The sequence below is a fragment of the Centruroides vittatus genome, unplaced genomic scaffold (genome assembly GCF_030686945.1).
Source record: "Centruroides vittatus isolate TY-2023 unplaced genomic scaffold, ASM3068694v2 contig_882, whole genome shotgun sequence".
NCBI lineage: Eukaryota > Metazoa > Arthropoda > Arachnida > Scorpiones > Buthidae > Centruroides > Centruroides vittatus.
In genome coordinates, this window is record NW_027122574.1 from 1,529,387 (window position 1) to 1,556,326 (window position 26,940).

The 26,940-nt window shown below is 29.3% G+C and overlaps 1 protein-coding gene across 1 annotated transcript; it reads left to right on the plus strand.

The window, feature by feature from the left end:
* Nucleotides 1-2,249: 2,249 nt before the first annotated feature.
* On the plus strand, nt 2,250-25,500 carry LOC136983433 (very long chain fatty acid elongase 6-like). The gene is made up of 2 exons (XM_067280170.1): nt 2,250-2,545; nt 22,840-25,500. The coding sequence occupies exon 2, from the start codon at nt 22,865-22,867 to the stop codon at nt 23,705-23,707; it is 843 nt and encodes a 280-aa protein (XP_067136271.1). The 5' UTR covers nt 2,250-2,545; nt 22,840-22,864; the 3' UTR covers nt 23,708-25,500.
* The last annotated feature ends 1,440 nt before the right edge of the window (nt 25,501-26,940 follow it).

Genomic DNA, 26,940 nt, shown 5'->3' on the forward strand with positions numbered 1-26,940 from the left:
AAACTGCATCTGCGTCTTGCACGTCGCTTTCTGTTAACAATTCCATTGTTGAAAATTCCATTGTTACTTAACACTTCCATTGTTGATGGAAGTGTTAAGACTTAATCCTGTCCCTCTCCCCCGTGGGGAGGAATTTCGAAAAATCCGTTTTTAGTGTGCGTCCTCGTGACGTACCCTAACTGTGTACCAAATTTCAACTTTCAACTCCTTACCGTTTGGGCTCTGCACTGATTATTATTATTATTATTATCATCATCATTATTATTATTATCAACTCGTCTCGATTATATATATAGATTAATTAAAACATACTACATTAACACACGTCTTAATAAATTACTATTTTTGCTCATTTCATCCATAACTGCTTTATATTCTCTTCAAAATATTATTTTCTGACGACATAAACATAAACGCTTTCAAACATTCACTTAAATTATTACTAAGTCTAAAATATATTTTAGTTTCTAAAAATGATCTTTTTCGAGATATTCGAGTGGATGATGCGGTTAAACGAATGTAAACTCTAAAAATATATTACCACATGCTTTTTTAAAAACTCTTTCGCTAAGAAAGCCGTTTTTAGCAAGCCCGTTATGAATTCGGCCAGATCCACAATGGGGTGGCTGGATGGTGAGAGACCATGCCCGGATATAATCCGGACGGATCACACCCGAAAAATTCTTGAAATTTTTCGACCGGTCCGGATTAGATCGCGGAAGGTCGAAAAATAAAGTTCTCTCAGGAGACATCTTTTGGCAGATCACCTATGTGATGATCTCCTTAGTTTATTCAATTTGATTTGAAGCAATTCATATTCTTTTACTAGAGCACAAAGTGCATCGTGAAACATATATATAAATATATATACACAAGGAAAGCATTCATGTCATTTCTATATCTCAATGATCTTTATAAATAAATTTTCAGCTAGTAACGAGCGTGAATAAGGAATATTATCATCGTATTACGCACATCTCATAAAGCGTAGAAACAGAAATTCTTAATAATTAAAATTTCGAAAGAGGTCGATATAGGTAGCATTGTCCTACTTAATATAGATTATCGATATTTTTAACTTGTAGTAAGCAGTTAACAGCGTATAGTTCCTTTTTTTAGTTCCTCTTTAAAACCATCTGTATAAAGCTTCATTTGTAAAGAGGAAATTTTTGAAAGGCGACTTTCCTTGCTTGTAAGATGTTTCCTTCTTATTGATTTCGAAAACAATATCCCGCAAAGGATATTTTTTGTATTATTTATAATTTCCTTTTATGACATACCTACATTATATTCTAATCTACCAGATTCGCTTGCTGTGTTATTAACCTTATCTAATCGAGTAATATCATGTTTTTGTTATCTTTTTCCTCGAGTAATAAACGTATTTTTCAATTCAATGCAAATTAACACTGTTTATTATAGAGGAAAGTCTATATTCAACTTGCATATTTCCAGTGGCAGTGGCAAGCAGTAGCAGCGAACGCTCAGAGGCAAAGACAAAAACTCCATTTTACTGAAAGCAATGGCATCTGCCACTAAGCAAAGGAACCAATCAGATGGACTGTCACGCTTTTAAATAGGAAAAAATTATACCGTCATCATCATATATTAGCTATCAAAAACATAGTTTTAGAGGGAACGGCAAATATTTGACACGTCGAAACTAGTCGCTATAGCAATGCCGTGTGGAATTGTTTTTAAAATCAGGGAGATATTTTTTAACTGTGGCCACTAAGAGGGCTTTTTAGCAGGCCCATTATAGTTTCGGCCAGGCTCATAATGAAGCGGCTTGATAGTGAGAGACAGGGCCCGACCACCCCTAAAATATTTATGGAGTTTTTCGACCGTCCGGATTCGATCCCGAGTGCCCAGAGCGGTAGACTCTCACCTTAACCGCACGACCATCCGGCCAACCGGTGGAGTCACAACATAACAGTTAAATATTTATTTTTAATTCTGAATCGAAAATTAATTTAAAAGTATTCACGTAATTAGAATAAAATTAGTTAATTTTTTATTCTAGATCTCTTGTGGATTGTAAATAAGAAATTAATTAGGATTAAAAATTAAATATATGTAATTTTTTAACTTTTAATATATAAATTCACTGATAATTCTTTCCGCTTCACTGTCATTATTAATTTAATGAAATTATTAATTTAATGAAATTATTGTTTTTCTTAAGGGAAAAAAATGGAGAATTAATTTTTTTCTTATTATCCTCGTCAGACGTCTTTTCCTATCTCGACGCTTGCGCAGCCGGATTGGAAGTAGATGCGGATTTCTGATGACGTAATACCGGCTTCCACTTCCGATTGGTTCGTCACGAATGGGTTGTTCGCACGTGTACCGATGGAAATCGTTCTGACGATATTTTACTTGAGGTTACAGGTGTTTTTGATGTGATTCCGAGTATTTATTTAGCGGCTGTTATCCACTTTCGACGTAAACAAGTTTCTTAATCGATCAAGAGTATACGATTTCGCGAAAAGATCGAAGATCGAACGTTCCGCAGCTCATCGGCACACCCGGCTTCCGACCCTACGTAAGTATTTTCCACCTGCAGAATACTTTCTGACTCACCCCATTCACTTTCTCATCTTGATCCGTTCTGGATTCATTTTTTGTATGGATCAAGAACGTTTTTCTCTCTTTTCTACCGTTTGGTTATGTCGGGTCTGCTTACGAACCGATCCTGATCAGTGATCTTCGGTCGTGGATCAAATTTGAATCCGTGTTAAATTCGAAATTTCATTGATTGACTCTCAGGTTAGGTCTGGGTGCGGTGCTTACGCTTCACTTCATCCTCACATCAAAGTCTCCGGCATTATTCTAACCCAATTAATCTCCTCTTCATCGGATAAAATTAATAGATTTTAAAATTAGGATGAATTCTGATGATTAGTTTACATTTTTTAACTGGAAGAAAAGCATTTTACTTAATTATAATTATAAGTCGTTTTGTTATTATTTTTATATCCACTTAAGGCAATTGTTTTAATGTAGTTGTTGCTTATTTGTTTATTAGATAATTTACCAGAAACAATTATCTAGTTTAATATGTTGAAATAAGAAGAGAAAAATATTTCTGAATAATTAAAACATAAATTATATATTAAATGTTGATCAGTTTTTTTTATATATATTACTGTGATTTATCAACTAATATGTAAAATTAATTTAATGTTATGCAGCTTGTACTGTGTTATTAAATGACTCTCTCTTAACTTTGAGTTGCCAAAAAAAGTAAATAAATAAATACATTTTAAGAAAAATATAAACTTGATCCTGTTTTTTTTAAAAAAAATTTGAATAAATTATAAATGTTAAACTACATACCAGACAATTTTGAACTGGACTGTGTCTATTATGATGAAATTATTTCTAAATGGGTTATAACCTGTTTTCCAGCCATTTAATTCTTGATAACAGTTATTTTCTTATTAAAATTTTTATATAAACTTTTTAAAATAGGAATTTACTTTTTAGATAAAAGAAATAATGAAAGACTAACCTAATATCATTAATTTTATTTTGATTCAATGTGGTTTGCATTATTTATTGATCAAATATTTCTATATTTTGAATTAAAATGCTAAAATTATTTTGGATTATTATATGTGCTATTTATTCCTTGGTTATTAGCAATAAAATTATTATTTTAAATTTAAACAATCATTTTTATATTCTATTTTCATACAGTAATGCAATTCTAAAAATAATATAGTTTAATAGAAAGTTATAAATATTTTATTTTAATGTTACCCATATGAAAGTGTTATAGTTTTAAAAATTTTTATAGAACTGTCTAAATGACAATTATATAGAATTTCTTGTTATACTGATTTCTACTTGTAAGCCCTGAAGCATCTGTTTGGATAATGAATAATTTGTGTTTATATTTTACACTATTCCAAGATTTAGAACTCTGTTAAACATTTAATTATTCAAACAGCTGGCTCTTATTGGGCTACATTAAGACTAATAAATTATTAAGGAATTAAGTAATTTGGCTATAGGTAAGATGACAGTTAAGTCATGATTTTGTGTTAAATTAAATTATTTCTAATTATTAAATTTAATTTAAAATATTCTGGAAGAAAAGATTACCCTGAAGTGGGACTTAACTGCAATTCCTGCTTATTGTGCAGATGCATTGCCATCTGTCTGAACATTGTTTCCAAACCAATTGATTAATTAGACATAACCGTACTGATCACTCACAGTTGTTTGTATATGTTACAATTAATTTCGAAGCTAACATTCGAGTTATGCAAATTTTCTGGCTTTTTCTTAGAAAAAATTTCTTTGCATGAATTTAAAATCATACATAAAAAAGATTATTTACAGGTAATCCTTGCTATGTTCAATTGCGATGTCCTAGTTTAATTTCTATTTTTACACTTATTATAAGTTCTGCAGACATTTCTGCTTTAATTCTTCAACTTTTGCAGAGAATACTACAAAGAAAAAATAGAAGGCATCAACTGTATAGGTCATGCCTGATAAATATTTTAGTTGACTGGATGGTCAGGTGGTTAAGGTGTCTACATATCTCTCTGGGAGATTGAATCCAAATGGGTCAAAAAACCTCAGGAATTTTTTTTGAGGGTGGTCCATCTGAATATATTAGACTTCATCTCTTGCTACCTAGCCACTCTGTTGTGAGCCTGGTTGAACCTTTAATGGGCTCACTAAAAAAGCCATCTTAGTGTCCATAGGGCAGAAAGAGTTAAAAGAAGAAAAAAATTTTAGTTGATTTTTCAAACTTTTTACTCTCTATTATGGGGCTACTTTAGTGATTAGTTTAAACTCGCTATAATCAATCTTTAATGCTGTTTTCTGTAATTCATTTTAATATTTTTTTCTGCAACAGTATGTTTGTGCAGATGTTTGCATTTACTATAAAAATTTGCTGATTTATAGGTTTAGTATTTTTAATTTTAACAGCATGTTATTTTGTCTACAATGTTTAATTAATAATTCTTCAATATTTTTTAAAAATTTTATTTCTTCATTTTCCATGTTTTACACAAACATGGAAAATGAAAGCTCAAGTAAATATAAATGTAAAGAAATTACAATTTCAGACAAATTCTTAACAATCTAACTCATGAATTAATTCATTTTCCATTTTGTTAACTTTGATATGTGAGGTATACTCGTGGATCCAATTAACTGCATACATCAAGATTTAAGTTTGTGTATGTGTGTATTTTGATGATTATCTTTGTTTAGTTTCAAAAATAAAAAAATACCGCAATGAGTTGCTTAACTTTCCCTGCAACATTTGGTGGTGCCATCTGTTATCATATGTTATTAAAAAGCATTTTATATTTTTAACTATTATAAAATGGCAAAAAGCTTAATTTTGAGGGTAGGGATGGGTTTTATAAAAAATTGTAAATGCTAATAATGAGTAAAACAGTCATTAAGTGTGATTCTACTGGAGATGCACCTCCTATATCTCCCTACCTTTTCAAGCTGTAATCACCAAAATTTAATATCATCAATTCCACTAATAAACAAACCTTCCTGCAAAATTTCAGAAATTTTTGACAAAAAGCACAGAAGTTATTAAGCTTCAAAGAGTGTAAACAAAATTGTGTCCCCCACAAACACACACACAAACATTCATACATACAGAAAAAACCCCTCAAATTTTTTTTGCATTTATCGGTGTTTCAAGATACCCTGAGTCCAAAAATGTAAAAATCTGGGGAATTATTTTTTGACCAATTGCTATACTTTTCGTCTATTATGTATATAATAGCCAGGAAAGTAATGAGGAACTTTAAAAAGACATTTTGTGGCACTTTTATTTTTTATTTAATTTTTCATAATACACCCAATTCTATTCTGTACATGAATTTTTTTATATGATTTTTAAAACTGTCTGGAAAAGAAATTCAGTTCTTTTATTACACAATTTAACATATTTCAAATAAATTTGCCTTTTTTAAAATGCCATTTGATTTTAATTTTATTTCCTTTTCTAAAGTTTTTTAAAAAAATTATTAGAATTTCCATTTAAGGCTGGTATACATCTTAAAATAAATTTTAAGATTTGGTTGCCTTTTATGGAATTTGAAGTCCATGGCTGTGGAGTAGGAGTAAGAAGTAAGAGGAGTCGAAAGTTTTTCAAGGAGTAGGAGTAACCTCAAAATCATCACTACTCCACAGCCCTGATTTGAACATATGTAGCAATAATCAGTCTTTTATTATTCTGACTTCATCCCAACATTGAAGCAGAAAATATTATTTCAGAGTTTGACAATTTGTTTGTATGATTGCATTTTTATTGATTTTTCTCAGTAGAAAATATATTTTTACATGCCATTTGATATTAAAAGTTAAAAGTATTTTGGTCTTTAATTGAAAAGTTGAATAAAAAATAAACTTAAAATTTGTGTGAATAATATAAATTTCTTAAAATTTACTGATTAAGTTAAATTATCACTTATCTTTTAGTTTACCCATGACACAATCATTCTATTCATTTAAATAAATTAATAAGCATTTGGTGACTATCAGAAAAACTAACTATACTATATTTGGTTAATGTTACCCTAGGTATACAAAATGGCGGCTCGTCTCCGATTCCAGCAATCAGAAGACGGAACAGTGGGGACGCACGTTCTAACCTAACCTAACCTAACATATTCTAATAAATTACCATAATTATTAGCAACCAGATTATTAGAATAGGTTAGGTTAGGTTAGAACGTGCGTCCCCACTGTTCCCTGTCTTCTGATTGTTGGAATCGGAGACAAGCCGCCATTTTGTATACCTAGGGTAACATTAACCCTATATTTTATTATGTGTTCTATTTACATTATTATGTAAATAGAACACATAATAAAAAAAATAATCTTAGACATTATAGAGTTAATAATGTTGTATAAAGAACATTCTATCCTGTATAACACTCATAATGCAGATGTAGACACCCATCCATCTTCTTCACATTATGTAATTTATGAAACCTGTAAAACCAATACAAAACAGTAACTTAATGGTGTTTAATTTTTATTTGCGGAATTTAAAATACAATTAAATGTAATTTGTATAAAGAATAACCGTGAAAATTATGATAATCAAATATTAGAGGCTAAAAATATTTAAGCTCTCAAGCTATAAATTTTTCTATTCCAACAAAATTCTAATTTTTGTTTATAAAATGTCTAATTATATAATGTATTTTACATACTTGTAAAAAGAATTTAAAATGTAAGAATAATTTTATTTGTATTGATAATTTATAATAAACTTAAAATATGTAAATCCTCTACAATTAATAAATACATTCCTTAAATTTTTAAAATGTTGTAGTAAATTATTTGATTAAATAATGTAATTACAATTTTTATTTATGAAATTTATACTAATTTTATAATCATATTTGAGAAGAAAAATCATTTTAGAAAGGAAAGGAAATTTGCTTAAAAGTAGACAATACTGCTAAGTAAATTTCTAAATCAATTAAATTCTTGGAATAAAATGAATTCATAAAGTGGGGTATGGAATGGAATAAACACTAAAAATGGATTGTTTATCATAATGTGCAGTGAAAAAATCGTGGAGAAAATCAACTACTCCTCCAGCAATGCAGTCAAAAGCTATTTTACATCTGAAAAAGTAATGCTGAATATATGCTGGATCTGAGAGGGAATTATGTACTATGAACTGCTTTCTCAAAATCAGACCATTAATATAGAGAAGTAATGTTCCCAAGTTAATACCTGAAGGCAGCCATTGAAGAAAAACAGTCAGCATTAGCAAGAAGAAAATGTATGGTTTTCTAGCATGACAATACTAGACTGCAAGCATCTTTGACAACTTGGAAAAATTATTGGAATTTGGATGGGATGGTTTCTGCCACCTCTACCTTGAGCTTTCAGGTTACAACTGATTTTAATCTTGTCAGAATAGTTTGCAGGGGAAGATCAATAACTTGGACAATATGAAAAATTGCTTGGAGATATTGTTCTAAAGAAAAGTTCCAGATTTCTTTGTATATGAAAAAATGGATCTACCCAACATATTGTAAAACATGATAATGTAGAAAACAGAAATGCATATATAATTTAATAATGTTATTTTTTAATTTTTAAAATTTGAGTATTGTTTTTGGCTAAAAACAAATGAACTTTTTCATAAACCGAATATAAATTTCAGTTTAATAGATTTTTATATATTAGATTTAAATTACAGAGCAATTAAATATTCAAATTTACAGCAAAATGTTTTAAATGTGTACTTATATAGATTTAGATTGAAAGCTCTTTAAATATCATTTAATTTTTAAATACAGTGAGTTTTTTCAAGTTAAGTAACTTTGACTTAAATAGTAGTACATAGGTTGCTTTATAAACAAATTAATCTGAACTCTTTTCAAATTCATGAAGTGCCATTTATGACAAAAAGTTAAAAATGAATGGACCATTTAAGTGAATAAATAAAAAGTTGTTTAGAATGTTATAATTCATAAATGAAAAAAAAACAAACAACACACTATTGGACGGATATTTTTGGCTACATTACTGAGATATACTGTATATAATAATATGGTTGATGTTTTTGAACCTATAATGTTGGCACTAGACATTTAGAACTCCTTGAATTGAAGATAACTGAAAGGTGTTGAAAATATTTGTTTATTAAGTAAATTTTAAATGTTTCTAACTGGAGTATGGTTTAATTGGGCTGCAATTTGAAAAAAATTGTTGAACAATAAATTCCCACTGTCATTCTTCTGTCTTTCCTTAATCTTGAGAACATAGTTAGATAGATGAAAGACGAGACCAGATATGGAAACTTTATGGACAGGAAGTCTCGATTAACTAAATATGAACTTCCGACGCAAACCAGAAATCATGTTATTTCAATTCAAACATTTTTCCTTGTTAGATAGATGACTGGCACAACTCTATTGTTAAAGGAAAAGTATGATGTACAGGGGCAATCACTATGAATTTGAGGTGAGATCATATATTTTAAAATAAAAAAAATTAAAAATATGAGTAAAAATTGCAGTCTAGTATTGTGTCAATGTCACAATAAATAATTGCTCATTTTTGTTTGTCATTTTAACTTAGTATTTTTAAAAACATGTATTTAATCATAGATGATATGTTTTTTTAAAGTTATGTAGAGAAAATATTTTAACAAACAAAGTATTTCTGTCGTTTGTTTTATATTCTAAATAATAATATACAGGTATACCTCACCTTATGTTGGTAACTGGTTCCAGGAGAGGTGACGTAAGTCGAATTTACTTGTGTAGTTAAGACGTAAGTCAATACTACGGTGGAAAATGCCAATAATGAGCACTTAAAGACCGCTAAATAAGATGACAACACAGAAACACAGATGTTTTCATGTTTCGTTCTCTAGGATTTATGATGATTATATTAACATTTACTGTAAATGTACATATTTTAATATGATTGTGTGTGCTTTTAACACTTTTCTAGTGATATTACGACTTCAGTATTTGTGGTGGACAGATGTAAAGTCGAATAAAATGACTTGAACTTGATTTTTATTTTTCCATATACTTTTTTGACAAATGATGTATAATCAAGAATGACGTAACTTGAGGTATACCTGCATTGTCAGTTTAAAACTTTTATCTTTTAATTACCTGAATTTAATTTAATTTGGTTTTATCTTTTATTATAGACTACAAAATATACCTATATTATATAAAATGTTCGAATGTTCTGTGATAATTGGAAAAAACTATTAAAAAATTTCATGTGTTGAAAACTTGTAAAAGTCATAAATTGAATTCTCAAAAAATTTCTTTGTTAAAATAATATTTTTATGTAATTTTATGTAACTTCTATGATACAAAGCATAAAAAAGTTATATGTTAAAACAATCATTTATGTAAGACAAACGTATCAAAGAATATAATACTTTATTTTCACAGTAAAATGCTACCATCCATATGTGATATATACTTCAGTCTTGAATTGATTTCTTATTCCAATGTGCAGCATATTAGATCAATGATAGCTTTGTTTTTTGTTAATACAAATAAATATCAAAATATTTTATAAATTTTATTTATCAAAATATAAAATTTATATTATTTATTTTACTTTTTATTAAAAATAATATAATAATTTTGAAAGAATATTATTATACTATTTTTGACTAGTACAAATGACCAAAATTTTTCTCTCCTTACACAACTTTTCTATTTATTTGCTCAAATCGTACATGTACCCATTTTTGATGGACACCCTCATCTACATCACATTTCTCAAAGTTTAGCTACAATACAATCATGTTTTGGAATTCAAACTTTAACTTCTTTTCTCTACCATTTGATAAGTGGTAAATAGTAGTCAACATATTTCCATTATGTTATTACAAATGGCATTTATAAAATTAATGTATGTTTAAAACCAGGTTTAAAAATTTTTAAATTCATAGTATACAGCATTTTTTTATTAAATTAAAATTAATATATCCTTTAACATTCTTCTCTTTCCCTTTCACCAACAGAAAATACTGCAACATACCACAACTTGCCTAGAAGAAATGATTTTGGTCATTTGTGTTAGTTAACAAATATACTATGCAGTTCCAGTAAAGATATACTGTTTTTGATTGAAATTTTAAGTTTCAATCAAAAATACCACTTTGCTAAAAGAAAACATTCTTTTTATTTTGATACTTTAGATAGATTAACAAATCTGAGATAATACATCAGGTTTTTTTTTTTTGTTATTAACATGATTTATTAACAGGAAGTTATTAACAGCTTATTAAATTAACAGGATAAAACAAGACATCAAAACAAGAGTTTATTTTTCCATTTAGTCTCCCAGATGATTCAAGCAATAGTCATAATATGGTACCAATTTTTGTATACCCTGTATAAAGAAGTTGGAGTTTTGAGATCAGAACCATTCTTTTACATCTACCTGCATTTCAGGATCAGTCTGGAATTTGGTAACTATCAAGATGCTTTTTGTAGAGATCTGAATATATGAAACTCACTTGACATTAAGTTTGAACTATTTTGATGGGTGATTCATGCACTTCCATCTAAATGTCAGCAAGGTGTTTATTCAGGGTATACAGTTTCTGGCCACATAAGTGAGATGGTCCCTTAAGTGGGGTTATGAAAAAAATTGATGTACAGAACTGTAGTTGGAGTATTATATTTAATCCTGTTAAATACAGATCCTGGCAAACTGTTTGAAAACTGTAGCAACATAACTCAATTCTATTTAATGTGCTTTAAACAATAGGTTCAATTTAGGAATGTAGATTTTCCTGTCTGTTTGTTATTCCTTTACTTCACATCTGGAAACTATTAAATTCAATGTTTTTTCTTATCTGTTTTAAAAGAGGAAAGGGAAAAGTGGTCAGTGACCTCAATCTTTGTCCATGGCCACTGTTTAGTACTCTATCTCCATACCCCCTGCTGCCCACTTGCTTCTTTTTGCCCACCACCCACAGGGGGACGGTAGCACCCATTTTGGGAACCACTGCTTTAGAGCATCTTGATATTATAAGCATTTTAGCATTTATCTTTGCCTCAACCATACTCTACACATGGCAGTCAAGGGGATTGTATTCAGGGCTGGACAGGACTGTAAGTCAGGACCAGAGCCAGTGCCAGATTAAGCCTCTAGCGGGCTCTAGACAAAATTTAAATTGGGGCCCCATTTAAATAAGTTGCTTCTAAACAAATCTTAAATATGGTCACTTAAAATTTTTTATTAATAATAGAGAATACAAACACTAATACAATAATAATTGTACAGCAAAAGAGTTTCTGATACAATGAAAAATGTATATACAGTTGTTCCTTGATAATCCGACAGGTATGGCACCAAAGGGGTGTTGGATTACCAAAAGTGTCCGGATTAACGAAAGTGATTACATATTTGGCATTGTTTTGCTAGCAGTAGCCTACAATATTCCTACATTTTATGAGTAAAATGCTGCCTAGGTTAATATGGAAATGAAACACTCATTTCGGTTAACTAAAACATGTTTATTAAAAGAAATATGGAAGCCAATAAATGTACATACAATATGTATAGGCATAAATAATACAGTATGTACAGAACTGCTCATGGAAAACACAAGAAATGTGTGTTATCGTGTAAGAATTGAGTGGGGAGATTCGTGTTGCAACATGCTTCTGTGCAAGCAGACAGGTAACGTGGACAGGTAACTGTGACCTTGACAGGAGGTGTGTCAGACTACTGAGCATGTCGGATTACAAAACGTCGGACTATCGAGGGACAACTGTACTGTAATTTTATCCATTAATCAGCCTTTAAAATATTTAAATTTTTTGTTTTTGGATTTTCATTTGAGAAAATTGATCAATCTAGCCATTTGAGAGTGTTTCTTTCTTTAGTAAGCATTGTTAAAGACAGCCTTTCCTGTCCTATCAAATTTCTTAAATAATTTTTAACTTGTTTTAAAACGGAGAAAGATTCTGCACTGAGCCAGGCCCCCTCTGAATTATGGGCCCTAGACATTTGTCTTATTTGTCTATTGGTTAATCTGGCCCTGACCAGAGCCCTTCAGTTTTCTGTCTTTTTCGTTCTCAGTTAAAAGCTGGTGATTCCTGAAGACAAAAGAATGGTATTGTGGGTCCTCCCTCATGCACTGCCAGAAGACTGATTGTCAATCTCGTGCTCATTTCTTTTGCAAGGTCACCCATGCTCTGCACACTATCCTGTTTGATCTTCAATTTGGCTACAAATTCCTCACTTCTCTTGCAATCGAAATACTTACTGTGAGTTGTCTGTCAGGAGTCGCATTCTCCTTGAACTTCTTGGCTATGTTCTAAACTTGTGTCTTATAGCCAAACCATGCCATGATTTGTATGACTTTCCAGAGCAAAGCAGTTCTAGTATAGCAGCTCTTTGGTCATATTCTTGTGACTGTCTGAGCAGTTCCTAGTTGTTGACTGGTGCTTTCTTCTTGAGTGACTTGACACATGCATTCCTCAACAGTTGTATCTCCGAGACTGCTGAATATTGCCTGTGAAGAAACTTTGGATTTACCTCAATGATCCTTATATACAGTATATACATTTATGTACAGTACATATATACATATATATGGAGGTTGAAAAATAAATAACGAGCATGTATCTTTAATGAAAAAATAAAAGCTATGACAATTATAACTATTATGCTGTATTTAAGATTATTCTCTACCCACTGGCAGAATGGTTTTGCCCACTGTTAGAACTGGAAGTGCATAGTAGTAGTGAGAAGAGATGTGTGCAAGGCAGGCTTATCCAGAATGGTATTTTCTATTTTGGAGCAGCGATTCTCCTGTAACCTCAATTTTCAACCAATGTAATGTTGGCTGGAAATTGAGGTTATAAGAGGATTTACAGCAAAGTAATGTTATCATGGGCTTGTACAAGCTTTGGATTATCTGCTTTATCATACAGCACTGTCAGAAGGTGGATGAAAACATTTTTAGGTCATCAGAGTGCCAATGATGACCATTGTCCTGGGCATGTTCCATAGTATTATGGCCAAACAAGTGCAAACTGTGGCTGTATTATTGGAGAATGATTGGAGGTAGACAGTTCATGAGCTAGATTGTGAGAGCAATCTGTCTCACATGACTATCCTGCACATTGTAGGAAAAACTGTGTTATGTGAAAAATTGCTTCTTGGTGGGTTCCATCTGCTTTGGATGATGTCCAGAAATGGCAGCATTAAGAGGAAGCATTTGGAGTGCTATCAGCATGAAAAGCCGCATCATTATGCCGCATGAAGGGCCGCATCATACACCACATCATTATGCTAATGAAACATGGGCTCTGTCCTCTGAACCGCAACCGAAATGCCAATTCCACTGAGTGGAGACATTCTGGCTCTCCATAACAAAAAGAAATTTCAACAGAATCCTACTAATGTCAAGGTTGTGATCATTGCCAGTATATTGTGAAGGTGTTATCCTAATGCCTACAATGCCTCTAGGACAAATCATGAATGCAATTACTATGCCCACTTCTTGGAATGCAATCTGTGACCAATGTAAGAAATATTATTTTCTGAAGAATCTCCCAATCATTTTGCATGACATGCCTGTTGCCATGTGTCAGCCTGCATGAAAGGCCTGCTCGATAGATGGGATTAGGAAGTGTTGTACCACTCTCCTGACCTGAGTCCATGTAATTTTGATTTGTTCCGTAAGATGAAGGAATTTATCTGTGGAATTCTTTTAAGACCATCCTGAACGTTATACAAGCAGTAGACTACTCCACATTGACTATTGACTGAAATTGGGATGCTAATGGCATTGAATAATTTCCATATCAATGGGAGCAGGTGATTAACAATATAGATGACTACATTGAAGGGCTATAAACTGTGCACGGCTGTACTTTTGTCCTGTTCCATGTAATAAATCAGTGATCATTATACATATTTTTCAACCTTTGTGTTTATATATAATGTATATCTACATTTGTGTATTGTATGTGTGTGTATACATTTTAAGAATGTGTATGTATGTATATATGAGCAACAACATTCAATTTCTAACCAATTGTACTTGATTATAGAAGCCATCTTGATGATGAGGTTCTATTTGAAAGCATTCAAAGTATGGCTTGTTTTCTCACATTTGTTATTTCAATTGGATCAACTATAAGTCATTTTTGTTGACATTTTAAGAATGGTTAAAACAGATTCAGACCAGTTGCATATTATGATTCAGTCACATCCAAAGAAATTCACTGATTTTTTGACCACTTATATAACTTACTAGTCCTAATACAATTATCGTTCATGGCTGGATGGCTGAGCTGGTATAGGTGTTAGCCTATTCTTCTGAGATCTCAAGTTTGATTCTGGATTTGAAACCTTCAGAAATTTTTCATGGGTTGTTTGCATTAGATATGTTGGATCCATTGCTCTTCATCTGGCCAACCTCATTATGGATCTGGTTGAATCCATTATAAGCACAAAAGAAGTTGGTCTGAGTTTTTTAAACTCTTTTCACTTTTTCTGGGCATTGTTACCAAATTTTGGATAAATTTGCAACAAATTATAAATATTTTTAATATTTTAGATTTAAAATTTGTAAGAATTATTATGAAAGTTAGCTTCTTTAAAGAAATAATAATTGTGATAAAAATGCATTTTTGACTTTAGCAATTTATTGTTTTTAAGCAAATATGTATTATAATAATAAGTTAGAAAAAAATATATTAATATTTTAAAACTAACTTTTATATTTTCCTAGTATTTTTTAACATTATACAAGTTATTAGACATATATAAATCAGCTATAATCAACACAAATTATAATTTGTTAATTGCAATTAAGTATTTTCAAGATGCTGACAAAGTATATTTAATAAAAATGTGTGTCAATATTTATCATTCTTGTTTATATTTGTCACTAAATTTTATACACATCATTGTCATTAAAAATCAATTTTAAAGAGTTCACAGTATTAAAAATCAGAAAATTGCTTGTTGTTACAGAAAACAATCCATATTTTCATAAAATGAAAAAAGCAACTATTGTAAGACCAGCATGAAAATGCTGACCTTTGGATAAATATTCTAATGTGACAATCAGCTGAGTCAACCTTGGTATCAGCAGTTATTGATGATTTTGGAATCACAGATGTTTTAAGAAATACCACAGAAAATGTATACTTCAGCATTTAATGATATAAATATTCCAAAATTAGTGATAATTGCTCAGCCAGTTTAGTTCAGTTACTTAGAATATTGGAAAGTTTACTTAAAGGTTAGTAGTTAGTTAAAATCAATAGATATATCAGTCTGTTAATGTAACTTTCATATATTATTTTTATTATTCTAATTGTAAATTAATTTCAAAGGATAAATATGCTGCTTATTTAACGGGAAAAAAATAATGGAAGTTTTGTTTTTTTAAACAAACAGCATATTTATTCTCGAATTTAAACACGATACCAAATTTTGTGCAATTTCAATTTTTAAGATAAATTAGCATACTAAATAAACAAGAAAAACTTCTATTTATAAATTTGTTTATATTTTTCTTTAAAATATAAGAATTTCCTTATAATAAATTCTTGTAAGTTTCAAAACTAATTTTTTAATTATGATGAATAAATATAGAAAAATTTTGATATAGAAAGTTTGTTATATATTTATGTATAAATTTTAGTAATATATTAATACAGGGTAACCTAAAGTTAGTTAATCATACTTATCTCCTGTGTTCCAGGTGCACTTGTGAATACATAAATTGAGTTCAGAACAATACTTTTCTTTTACAAAATTGATGGAAATATGATAAAAAGTCTGATTAAATATTTGAATAAGATAATTTAGTTTTTACAATGGTTAACTCACTCTTTGGCCATCCATTATATGAAAAAATCCTGAAATTAATGTTTGATAATAAAAAACCAAACTGGCTTTTTGTTATCAAATATATTGATTTTAGGCTTTTTTTTTTTTAAAAGATTTAAATGTGATATTTCTTAAATTCTTTTGTGTGACTTATCACTTTTTGCACCCAAGCTATTCATATAATGGATGGCTAAAATACAGGTTATTTGGGCTTTTCTTATGCACTTGGATTTTGTAATATATTTTTAAAAAATATATTACAAAATATATATATTTCTTAATATATTTTTAAAAAAATATATGACAAAAAAATTAACAGCAGAACCTTGAATAACCAAGGTTTTGCATAATCCAATGCTAATCAGTAAATGAATATACTACTAATAATTCATAAGCTTTGTTGTGAATGCATGAGCACATAAATTTTGTAATACTTTTAACCTTGACTGTTACTGAATGGCTGATGATGTGACTTTTTACTCTCTGTCCTGTGGTCACTAAGAGAGCTTTTCCCCCCCATGCCTATCACAGTTTGGCAGGCCCCAATGAGGGCACCTGGGTGGTGAGAGACGGAGTCCGAAATACCCAAGACATGTGTATTTATTTAATGCATTTTGTGATATTTAACATTTATATAAATTGTTTTTTCAAATTACTTTTGTGTGTTTAATTTTGAACATATGTTGAATTTGGTGTTTTGAATCAGTTAGTTTGAAAATTAAAAATTCCTGACAAAGGTCTATGAAGACCAAAAATGTTTTATACTAAATTAATTCTGCTATATTGGTGTGGTTATTTGTCCTGTTACAACAGCCTGCATAGGATTTGTTTAAAGTATGCTTTTATTATTATCTACTTACTCATCTACTTACTTAGTATATAAACATTAATTTATTTGACAAACCTGAAACAATGTGAGATTAATGAGTTTTGATAAATTTTGTTACTTTGTGCATTTTACAAATATATTCTTCTGACGAGGCCATTAATTTTGGGTTGTTTTGTGTCATCAGCAGAAACTTTAAAAAGCAGATGCTAGCAATTTTTTTTTTTACAGATGTTTAGTTGTGAACAAAAATTTGATTACTTTATATATATATACTTATTTTTAACATTTTAATTTGCTTAAAAAACAATAATAAATTGGACATCTCCTAAATCAGTATTATCACATTCTAGTAACTAAATCTCTCTTCTTGTGATTGAAATTGTTATTAAACAAGTAACACTGACGTAGTTTATACTTTAGATTTTATATTTCATTTATTCAAAAAAGAAATGAAAACCCAGACAATAAAAAAAGTGTTTTGATCTCAGATTATCATAAGATACAGATAACCGAATAAATTTATCTGAACAAATTCTAACCGGATAAACTTCATTTATCATATTTATGGTGTTACTAAAAGACGGGTTTAAATTCTTGTAAAAGTCAAGATCTGTTTTTTCTAATTCTGTCGTAATTTTTCTGGACTCATATATAGTTTATACATTAAGATTTGTATTTTTGAATGCTATTTATTGCTAAATATCCAAATTTATGACTTAGATTTCCATCTGGGCTACAATTTTCAAAAATTGCAGATCTATAAATTCCCACTGGCATCCGTTTGTGTAACTGTTCTTCCTTAATCTCGGGAATGGAATGAGATAGATGAAAGTCAAGATCAGATATGGAAAGCACAGCGACAGTGGACCCCGATTAACTATTGCATACATACAGTAGTATAAGGAAACACTCCTTATACTAACCACTCCTTATATCGCGCTCGTCCGGAGACAAAGAAAAAGCATGATATAATGAGTATTAGATTCTGGGCTTTTACTAAACAGATTATAAATGCTACGGAAGCTCTAACCTCTGTTCGTTCATCAGCAAGTGTTTCTAATATAAAATAAACTTAGTTTGTCAACAATGAATTTTATTCGTGGTTATGTCGTATTAATTGACGTTTACGTAAACATCGATACCATGAACACCCATTTAGCATTAGTATTTCTTTAATACTGTAATGACATTTAAAGACAAACTCTGTCAATGTAAAAACAAAATATCAGTTGCGATTTTATTATACAGTGCTATATTTCACAATAAATCGCTTATTAAAAATTCGTGTAATTTATATTTTTTTAAAAAATTTATAAATACAGTAATTGAAAATTTAAAATATAAATATTGAACATATAATAACATAAGATAAAGACAATCTTTTCCTTACACGTTACGCAGTGAATTCGAAATTTCACACACCTTTATGTGTATTGACGGTATTGCATCAATTCACATAAAGGTGTGAAATTTCGAATTCACAGAAACTTGTAAATGAGGAGACAGTACTTAAAACCAATAAACAAACAACTTTTAATATCAAAAGGATATACAAATGATAATTGATCTGTTTTTCTTATTTAGATCTTGATGAATTAATTGTTTCACCTGCAGTGGTAGTTTCAAGGATAATGGTAGAAATAAAATACTGTATTTTGTTGCAAAAAGAAATTCAATGGCAATTGATAATTTTAAATGTTTTGACCCAAATGTTTTTAAAATTTGGGGACCAGAAAAGTGCGATATAACGAGAATTGAATTTATATAGCGAGAATTTGAAGTAAAATAATGTGACTTCCGGTTTGGATGGAAAGTCACATTTTAATTCAAAAATTTTCTCTTGTTCCAGTCGTCTACCTTACTGTTTGACTCTGTTGGTAACAGGAAAAGTTTAATGTACAGGAGCAAGACACTACTGAAATTGGGTGCAATTTTTCGTCACAATTCCAGACCTTAAGTAAAATAAGTTATTTTGTGTGTGTGTGTTTTTTATAAATATGATTTTTCAGCTTATTTATTTTCTCCTTATGAATATGATATATTTTTCTTTATTAGCGAGGTTGTGGCCGACGTTTTCAACGTGAAAACGTGTACGTCGAACGTTGAGCGCCGCCATCTTGTAAGCCTAGAAGTTTGACAATGGCGTTTGCAACGTCAAACGTGATTCTACTGACGTACACGTTTTAGAGATGTAAACATCGGCGCAACCTCTCTATTATTCCAATTTTCATAAGATACTTTTATAAATGTCTTTTTTATCAGTTACATTTTTCATTTATTATTATTATTGCAAATATTTTAAATTAATATCCTCTTAATGTGAATGAACTGAGAGCAAGTCCCGAAAAGAATATTTAAACTATAACCGAAAAAAAGAAATCGGAATAGAGCACATCCACTGAAAAGATGGGGTGAGTCCAGAACAGGCCGCTTGGCCTAACAAAATCTTGAAGGGATGAAGAGAAAGCTCCTCCTTAGTATACAGAAATATCAAATTAAATATTTACTTGCAAGGAATAGAATTCATGGATTTTTTTAAGCCTAAAGTTTTTGACTGTTTTTAATAACTTACATTACTCAAGGAATTTAAGTTACTAAAAAAAGCCACCAAAACTGGTAACGGAAATCATCAATTAAAGTAGAATTGGCGATACTGAATCATCACATACCATTGATTATACTTATTTAGGTTTCAAATATTGTCCATGGATTTTGCAACAAATAAATGTTCAAGATTTGTATTTCTTGTAATGGTTATAGCAGAAAAGAAACAAGTTGGCTTACAGAATGCCAATTATCTTTTATCTCAATTCATTCTTTGTCATGTCTTCATTTGTATTCATTCACAATTTTATATAAATTTTATTTGAATAATAATATTTCCATATTAATTGAAAGATTAATTATTTTAAAAATATTTTAGCCAATTCTTTCTTAAATTGTATTTTTTATCATTGTAGAATTTTTACATACCGGTAGTAATTTAAACAATAATGTTCTAATCAAAGAAATTCAAGAAAATTATTGAATTTTTCATTCGAAAAGTGTTTTTTTTTTTTTCCTGGTTTATTTTATTATTATAATAAACCGTCACCCCGTTTCTTTATCATTAAACATAAATGAAAATATCTAAGAAATATTTTCTAAATTTAACTTAATTAAGCCTGACCTCCGACAGTCATTAATTTTAAGTATTTCTTAAGGTCAATTTAAAAAAAAGATTAATAAAAAATACTTCTCCCTAAAGATATTTTGTATTTAATTCAAGTATCAAAAGTTTAATAAATCAATAAATCGTTAGTTTTTCTTTACAGATTATTCCATAGAAATTATTAACGAAACGAAAATAGTAAATTATTTTATGAAGAATTTAATGACTAATCTAAAATTTTATATAATGAATTTCAAATGATTTTATTAAAACATTTTGAAATTAAATTCTTTTATTACTTATTTTTAACTTTTCTGAGTAATTTTTTTTTCTGTAATTAAATATTTAAATAATTTTTTTAGAATTATGTAATTAGTGAAAATATTGTATATATGTATACTTTGTTCTTATAAATAGTAATAATAATATAAGAGAATCTAAAATTTTCACCATGTAAGTACTGGAAACACATTTTTTGGAAGGACTCCAAAAAGTCTAAAAAGTTTTTTTTTCTGAATTATCTTTAAGAAATATAAGATATAATTGTCAGAATCAAGTTTAATAATTTAAAAGTGTGATATTCAACTTTTAAACAATAATTGTCTTTAATTCTTAATTTGATTGATGCATTTGAATTTCATGAATAATATATTTTGTTAAATTTCATACTCCTTAGCTATAGTACAATTGTGCTCTTAATACTCTTTTATTATACTGTTGATCTTTAATGCAATGGAATTTGATATAATGAATTTTAGAAACAACATATCAAATCTTCTTGCTTCAAGGCATCTATCTTGATGGAAATATGTTATTTGAGAATATTAAATTGTGACTATTAATTAATGTGCATAATGTCTGTCAGTGAAATGGCAGCTAGTATTTACATTCTTGTTTGAAAGTGCTTGTTTTCTTCATATTTAGCACAATAGAAATTCTTGTATCTCTTGTCTCCATTTAAAGCTCATTTTGCAGTTGATTGTGAGATATATGGAAACAATAGACAATTGGCAGTATTGGATCATGTTTCCCCCTATTATTATGTCAAGATGAAATGTTATCTGGTTATTTGTTGTTTTGTTATTATATTGAGAAAGATCAATTTGTAGGAATTTATTTTGTTGTTTTTATCATTCTTTCAATAAAAGTCATCTATACAAATTTGAAGCACAATAGAAATCTCTTTCTGTACTTTGTAATCATGTTATGATTTGTAATATAGTGATTGTACAGTAGTTACTACTTATTTATTTTTTTATCTTGTAAATTGTAATTTGAATTAATTTTTAAAACAATTTACAAAATATTATTTACCTGCATACATATTCCCATTGATATTCTAAAATTTATTAAAAAGTATAGTGATGTCAAGAAGATGTCATGGTATCAATAATTACTGTAAAACCTTCCTGTGTTAACTTGAAGTTGTCTACAAGTCCTGGGCTCAGTATGTAGAGTTTTCCATATAATATGGTCTTAAGTCGAAATTGACGGTCCTTTTAACTCAAATTTATTTTCTCATGTAACCTCTTTCTTTGATAGGTCTGTAATCGTCAATCTTTTTTTGTTTTTTTTTGTATTCTGCGTGAATAAAGATGATTAAGATGAATAAGCACTATGGCTCTTTGCCATTATAGCCTTGCATCAATATCCTCTTACTGATACAGTATGTTATCAGTATTACGATTGGAGCACAAGGAGTGCCTTACAATGCCTTCAAAAGTGCCATAAACTGTATACGATGTTTACAGAATGATTATAAAAGATTTTTGAGAAATGACTTGATAGTGGAAAATTTACAGATACCCGATTTTTTTCAAAATTTTCTGTATTAAACTTATCAATTTGAAACTCAGTCAAGGTTTTTTTTTATTCCTTAAACTTTGACTCATTAACTTAATAATAATAATAATAATAATAATAATCAGCAAGTACACAGAACTTGCCCAAGAAATAAGGTATCTGTGGAGGATAGATAGGGTGCTTATTGTACAGTACCTGTCGTTCTCTCCTCTACAGGTATCATACCACACACTACACAAAAGCCTGGGCACATTACAATTGAATAGAAATACATACATCACACTACAGAAGGCCACTATATTGAATACATGTCATATTGTGAGGAAATTCCTGAATACAGACACACACACTGATACACTTCTTTAATTTTTGTTTTGGTTACTATGCCTTTGGTTCGGCGTAGTACACAGCCACCGGTGTTAATCGAGTATATCTCACATAACCCAACATAATAATAATAATTAGTTGCCCAAAATGCAAATTAGATTGATATAGAGGTTAGTTTAAGGCTCTAAGCTATGATTTATGTTAAATTTTTGTTTCTGTAACTGATATCTAAATTTTAAAAAATATTACATATATGTATGCTATTTTAAGAGTTCTGTATATTTAGATAATTTTATTAATTAATGTTAAATGAATATCTAGATAAATTTCACGATGAAAGTTTTGAAAACTTTTTTTTTTACAGAAAAGACAAAATTGAATAAAAAAAAATGGAAGTTGCAGAAATGAAAAATAATCCTTCTTCACCAAACTATTCTATAATATTTGATTTTGAGAAAGATTTTGACCAGAGACTAAAGAGAGAATGGATGGTAAATCATTGGCATCAGGCATTTTATTATGTAGCAATATACATGTTTTTGGTTTTTGGAGGGCAAGCCTACATGCAGTTGCGGCCACCCTTCCAACTGCGACGTCTTCTGACGGCTTGGAATGTCTTTCTTGCAGTCTTTAGCATCTTTGGTGCACTGCGAACCCTTCCGGAATTTCTTCACGTCCTGCGTGAATTCGGCTTCACGTATTCTGTCTGCAATCCCAGTTTTATTGAGGAGACCAAAGTGAGTGGATTTTGGACATGGATGTTCACCCTTTCCAAGCTTCCAGAACTTGGTGATACAATTTTTATTATTCTAAGAAAGCAAAATTTGATTTTCCTTCACTGGTATCATCATATGACTGTATTACTTTTTGCTTGGTATAGTTACACAGAACATATTGCTCCAGCAAGATGGTTCATGGTAATGAACTATGTCGTACATTCCTTTATGTATACGTATTACGCTATGAGAGCAATGCGAATTCACATTCCACGTAGTATTGCCATGATGATTACCTCGTCTCAAATCCTCCAAATGATAGCGGGTGGTATCGTTAGTTACTGGGCCTATCAAGTTCGTCTTCGAGGCGATTTCTGTCAGATATCTGTGGACACAGCCAAATTGGCTGTTTTGATGTATCTTTCTTATTTTGTACTCTTTGCTAAGTACTTTTATAATGCTTACATTTTACCAAAACGTGAACGTGACATTATACAGAAGAAAAAGTCAGATTGAGAGAAGTAGAAATATTAATCTATACTATCAAGTATTTTTAATTTCGCGATTTAAACATAGAGAAATTGTTCAATTTAAAACAAAAAAAAAAAAAAAATGTCACAATCATTCAAATGTTAGTGGACAAAAATGTTGACATTTCCGATAGTAATGCAGAATACAGCATTTATCTTTATAGTCCGTCTTTAGATAAAACATTATTATTCTCCACATGCAGTGTAAAAATGCAAAGTAGTTTGTTCAGCTGTACAATCCGAATTTACACATCGGTGCTGTTGATACAGACTCATTAGCTAAAATCAACATCCACCTATATATTATATATATAGTAACTTTTTGTAATCTCAGAATGTTTTATGCACGTTTAAAACTGCTCTTATACTGTTTAACGTTACATAAAAAGTTTTAGGCATACAAAAAGTTATCGAGTAGGATTGGCACGATTCAAAATTTCTCTATCTTCCATGGATGATACTGTTAACATTTTAATAATTGCCATTATTAATATATACATATATTATATTGCATGTATATAGATAAGCATTATTTTTATTATTAGAAAATGCTTTAATTTATAATTTTTAAATTTTATAAGAAGTAAAATTCGCTTATTTTCTTCCTTCTTGTAGGATAACCTTTTCTATGCATTAATAACTATATTAGACCAGTTATAAATTGTTACTAATACTGGTATAAATCCATAAGAAAATTAGAAGTAGATTTTTTATATTTAAAAAGCACCATAGAGATAGAGAAAATGTAAGAAGAAACAAAAAAAACTTTAATACATTACTTCTACTACAATGTATTTTTGTTCAAGTCCAGATATAGTCACGTTTCACGTATTTCTCGGTACTATCATGGTTTAATCCAAACTACCAGGGGGCCATTCATGAACGTTATGTGATACATAACCAAATCTCTACGTTTCATTTCTGACAGCTACAGAAATTCAGTAATAATTTGTTTTTGTGTTAACATGACAAATAATTAAATTATGGCTCTTTCTGAATTGTTAAGTTGTGAATATGAAATTTTTAGTAACTATAGCTAACCTTGAAAAATATTACATTCCTACTTAATAGGGTTACTATAGATGTGCCATTACCACATTTATTTCTCATGGACCTACATATTATTATTAAAGTATAATTAACTTCCAAGTTTGTATATATTTATACATATATTTATGTATCTTATCTTCTTATTTTTATTGTATTTATGTTATATAAACGAAACACATAAATCTCAAACATGTTATTATGTAAAGTAAGTTATATATTAAATTTTTGTATTTTTATTTAAAAATAATAGTTTTCCATTTTTAAAATGCATTTAACAATTATATAATTTTCCCAAATACGGAGAAGAGAAGACATTCTTCATATTTGAAATTGCCAAACTTTAAACATTCTTAAATGACAGTTTGCCCTTTTTTATTGCCAATAATTTAATCATTGTCGGTAACAACTTATTTGTAAGAAAGACAAAGAACTACAAAAAGTAAGTCCCGTTGATGCTTACGATAGAGAAAATTGTACATAGAGAATGGAAAAATGTATATAGAGAATGCAGCCAGTTTTTGTAAACTCACTTTGAGATTCTATTTGTATATTTATAAGAAAGCATAAGTCATGTTTGAATTTGGTATGGAAATGCTTGAATATGTAAAGGTGTATTGATCCAAAATATTTGGAACAATTACTCCCACTATGTATTTAATGTAGTTCATTCCCTCCAATATATATATTATATATATACATATATTAAGATATTAAAAAATTAGAAATAAAGGAGTTTGTTAATTTATAGTTAATTTTACACTAAACTCTGTAAGATAAATAAAATAAATTAAGTGAATTATATACATTTTCTTACCTTTAAATTATAAACTTATGGAGCACCTTTTCTGTAGTTATAAATTAATAAGTTAATGTGATTTTAAAAAGTTATTAGTTATAATGATATATAACCAAAGTAATGATTGTGACATTGCTATAAAATTTCATATATAACGTTTATAAAGGGTATATATCCTTTTTAAACAGTAACTACATTTGAATATAGTTTTAAAAATAGTTCGAGGTCACGAAATGTCGATTTTGAAACGGTTTTAAATCCGACGTGACTTGTATACGAATTTTATTTAACTATAAATTCAATGCATGTTCGAAAAGAGAAGAGAAATTGAATTTAGAATATAGATTCGTATATAAATTTTGTATCAAAATTTAATTTTAGAACCTATAAATCTAAAATTTTGACAAGTTACCATTTTTGCAAGATGGAAGCTTGCCACAAGGGATGAAACGTTAATTAGTATCATTCACGAACTCTGATTTTAGTGGCCAACAAAAGTGTACAGCTTGCAACTGACAGTCAATAGATTATCCGATGATCTACATTAACACAATTAAATTAATTTTCTGCCTATTTAGTATGCTATTTTTAACAATTTTGACTTGTAAAAGAGAAACTCGCCCCCTGAATATTTTGTAAGTTCTCATTCGTAGCTAATAGAAAGCTAAATTAGGTAAATTTAGAACAACTAAATCAATATTTATCTTGTTGACACGTTTAAAGAATTTAATTCTGGTTAAAGAATAATACTGACGTCACGCTATTCATCGTTAGAATATGTTTAAAAATAATTTTATGTAAAAACGCATTAAATTTGTAATTATACATTCTCTAAAAATATTGTCGTATACGAGAGAATCATACGAATAAGTACAGATGTAAATCGTTAATTTAATACGACACTATTTATTTAATTAAGTTTAAAAGGAATTATGCTTTATATTTAGGAATTTAAAAATTCCATGCCATTGTGGCAAGCAAGAGGAGGAAAATTATGAAACTCGACACTTCTTCACAATTTTTCGACTTAATCGTTATAGAATGTTAAGAAGTTCTCGAGCGATTTTCGTCTGGAAATATTTTTTAAATCAAAAAGATGATCCTCTACAAAGCCACATATTTGAAGGGATTAAACGTGTATGGATTCCCTATCGATCATCTTAATCTATTGTATTGAGAGTTTGAAAATCATTTCGTAAATCATGAAAGATGAACCTAACCTCTTTCATTGTATCTTACTCTTGTTTTTTTATTACGAGATGAGAATAATAATAAAAGAAAATGTAAATTTATGTTTGTCTTCATTATTCACAATTTAAAGAGCGAATGTTAACATTATTGAGATTCTCTTTTTGAATATCAGTAGACTACTT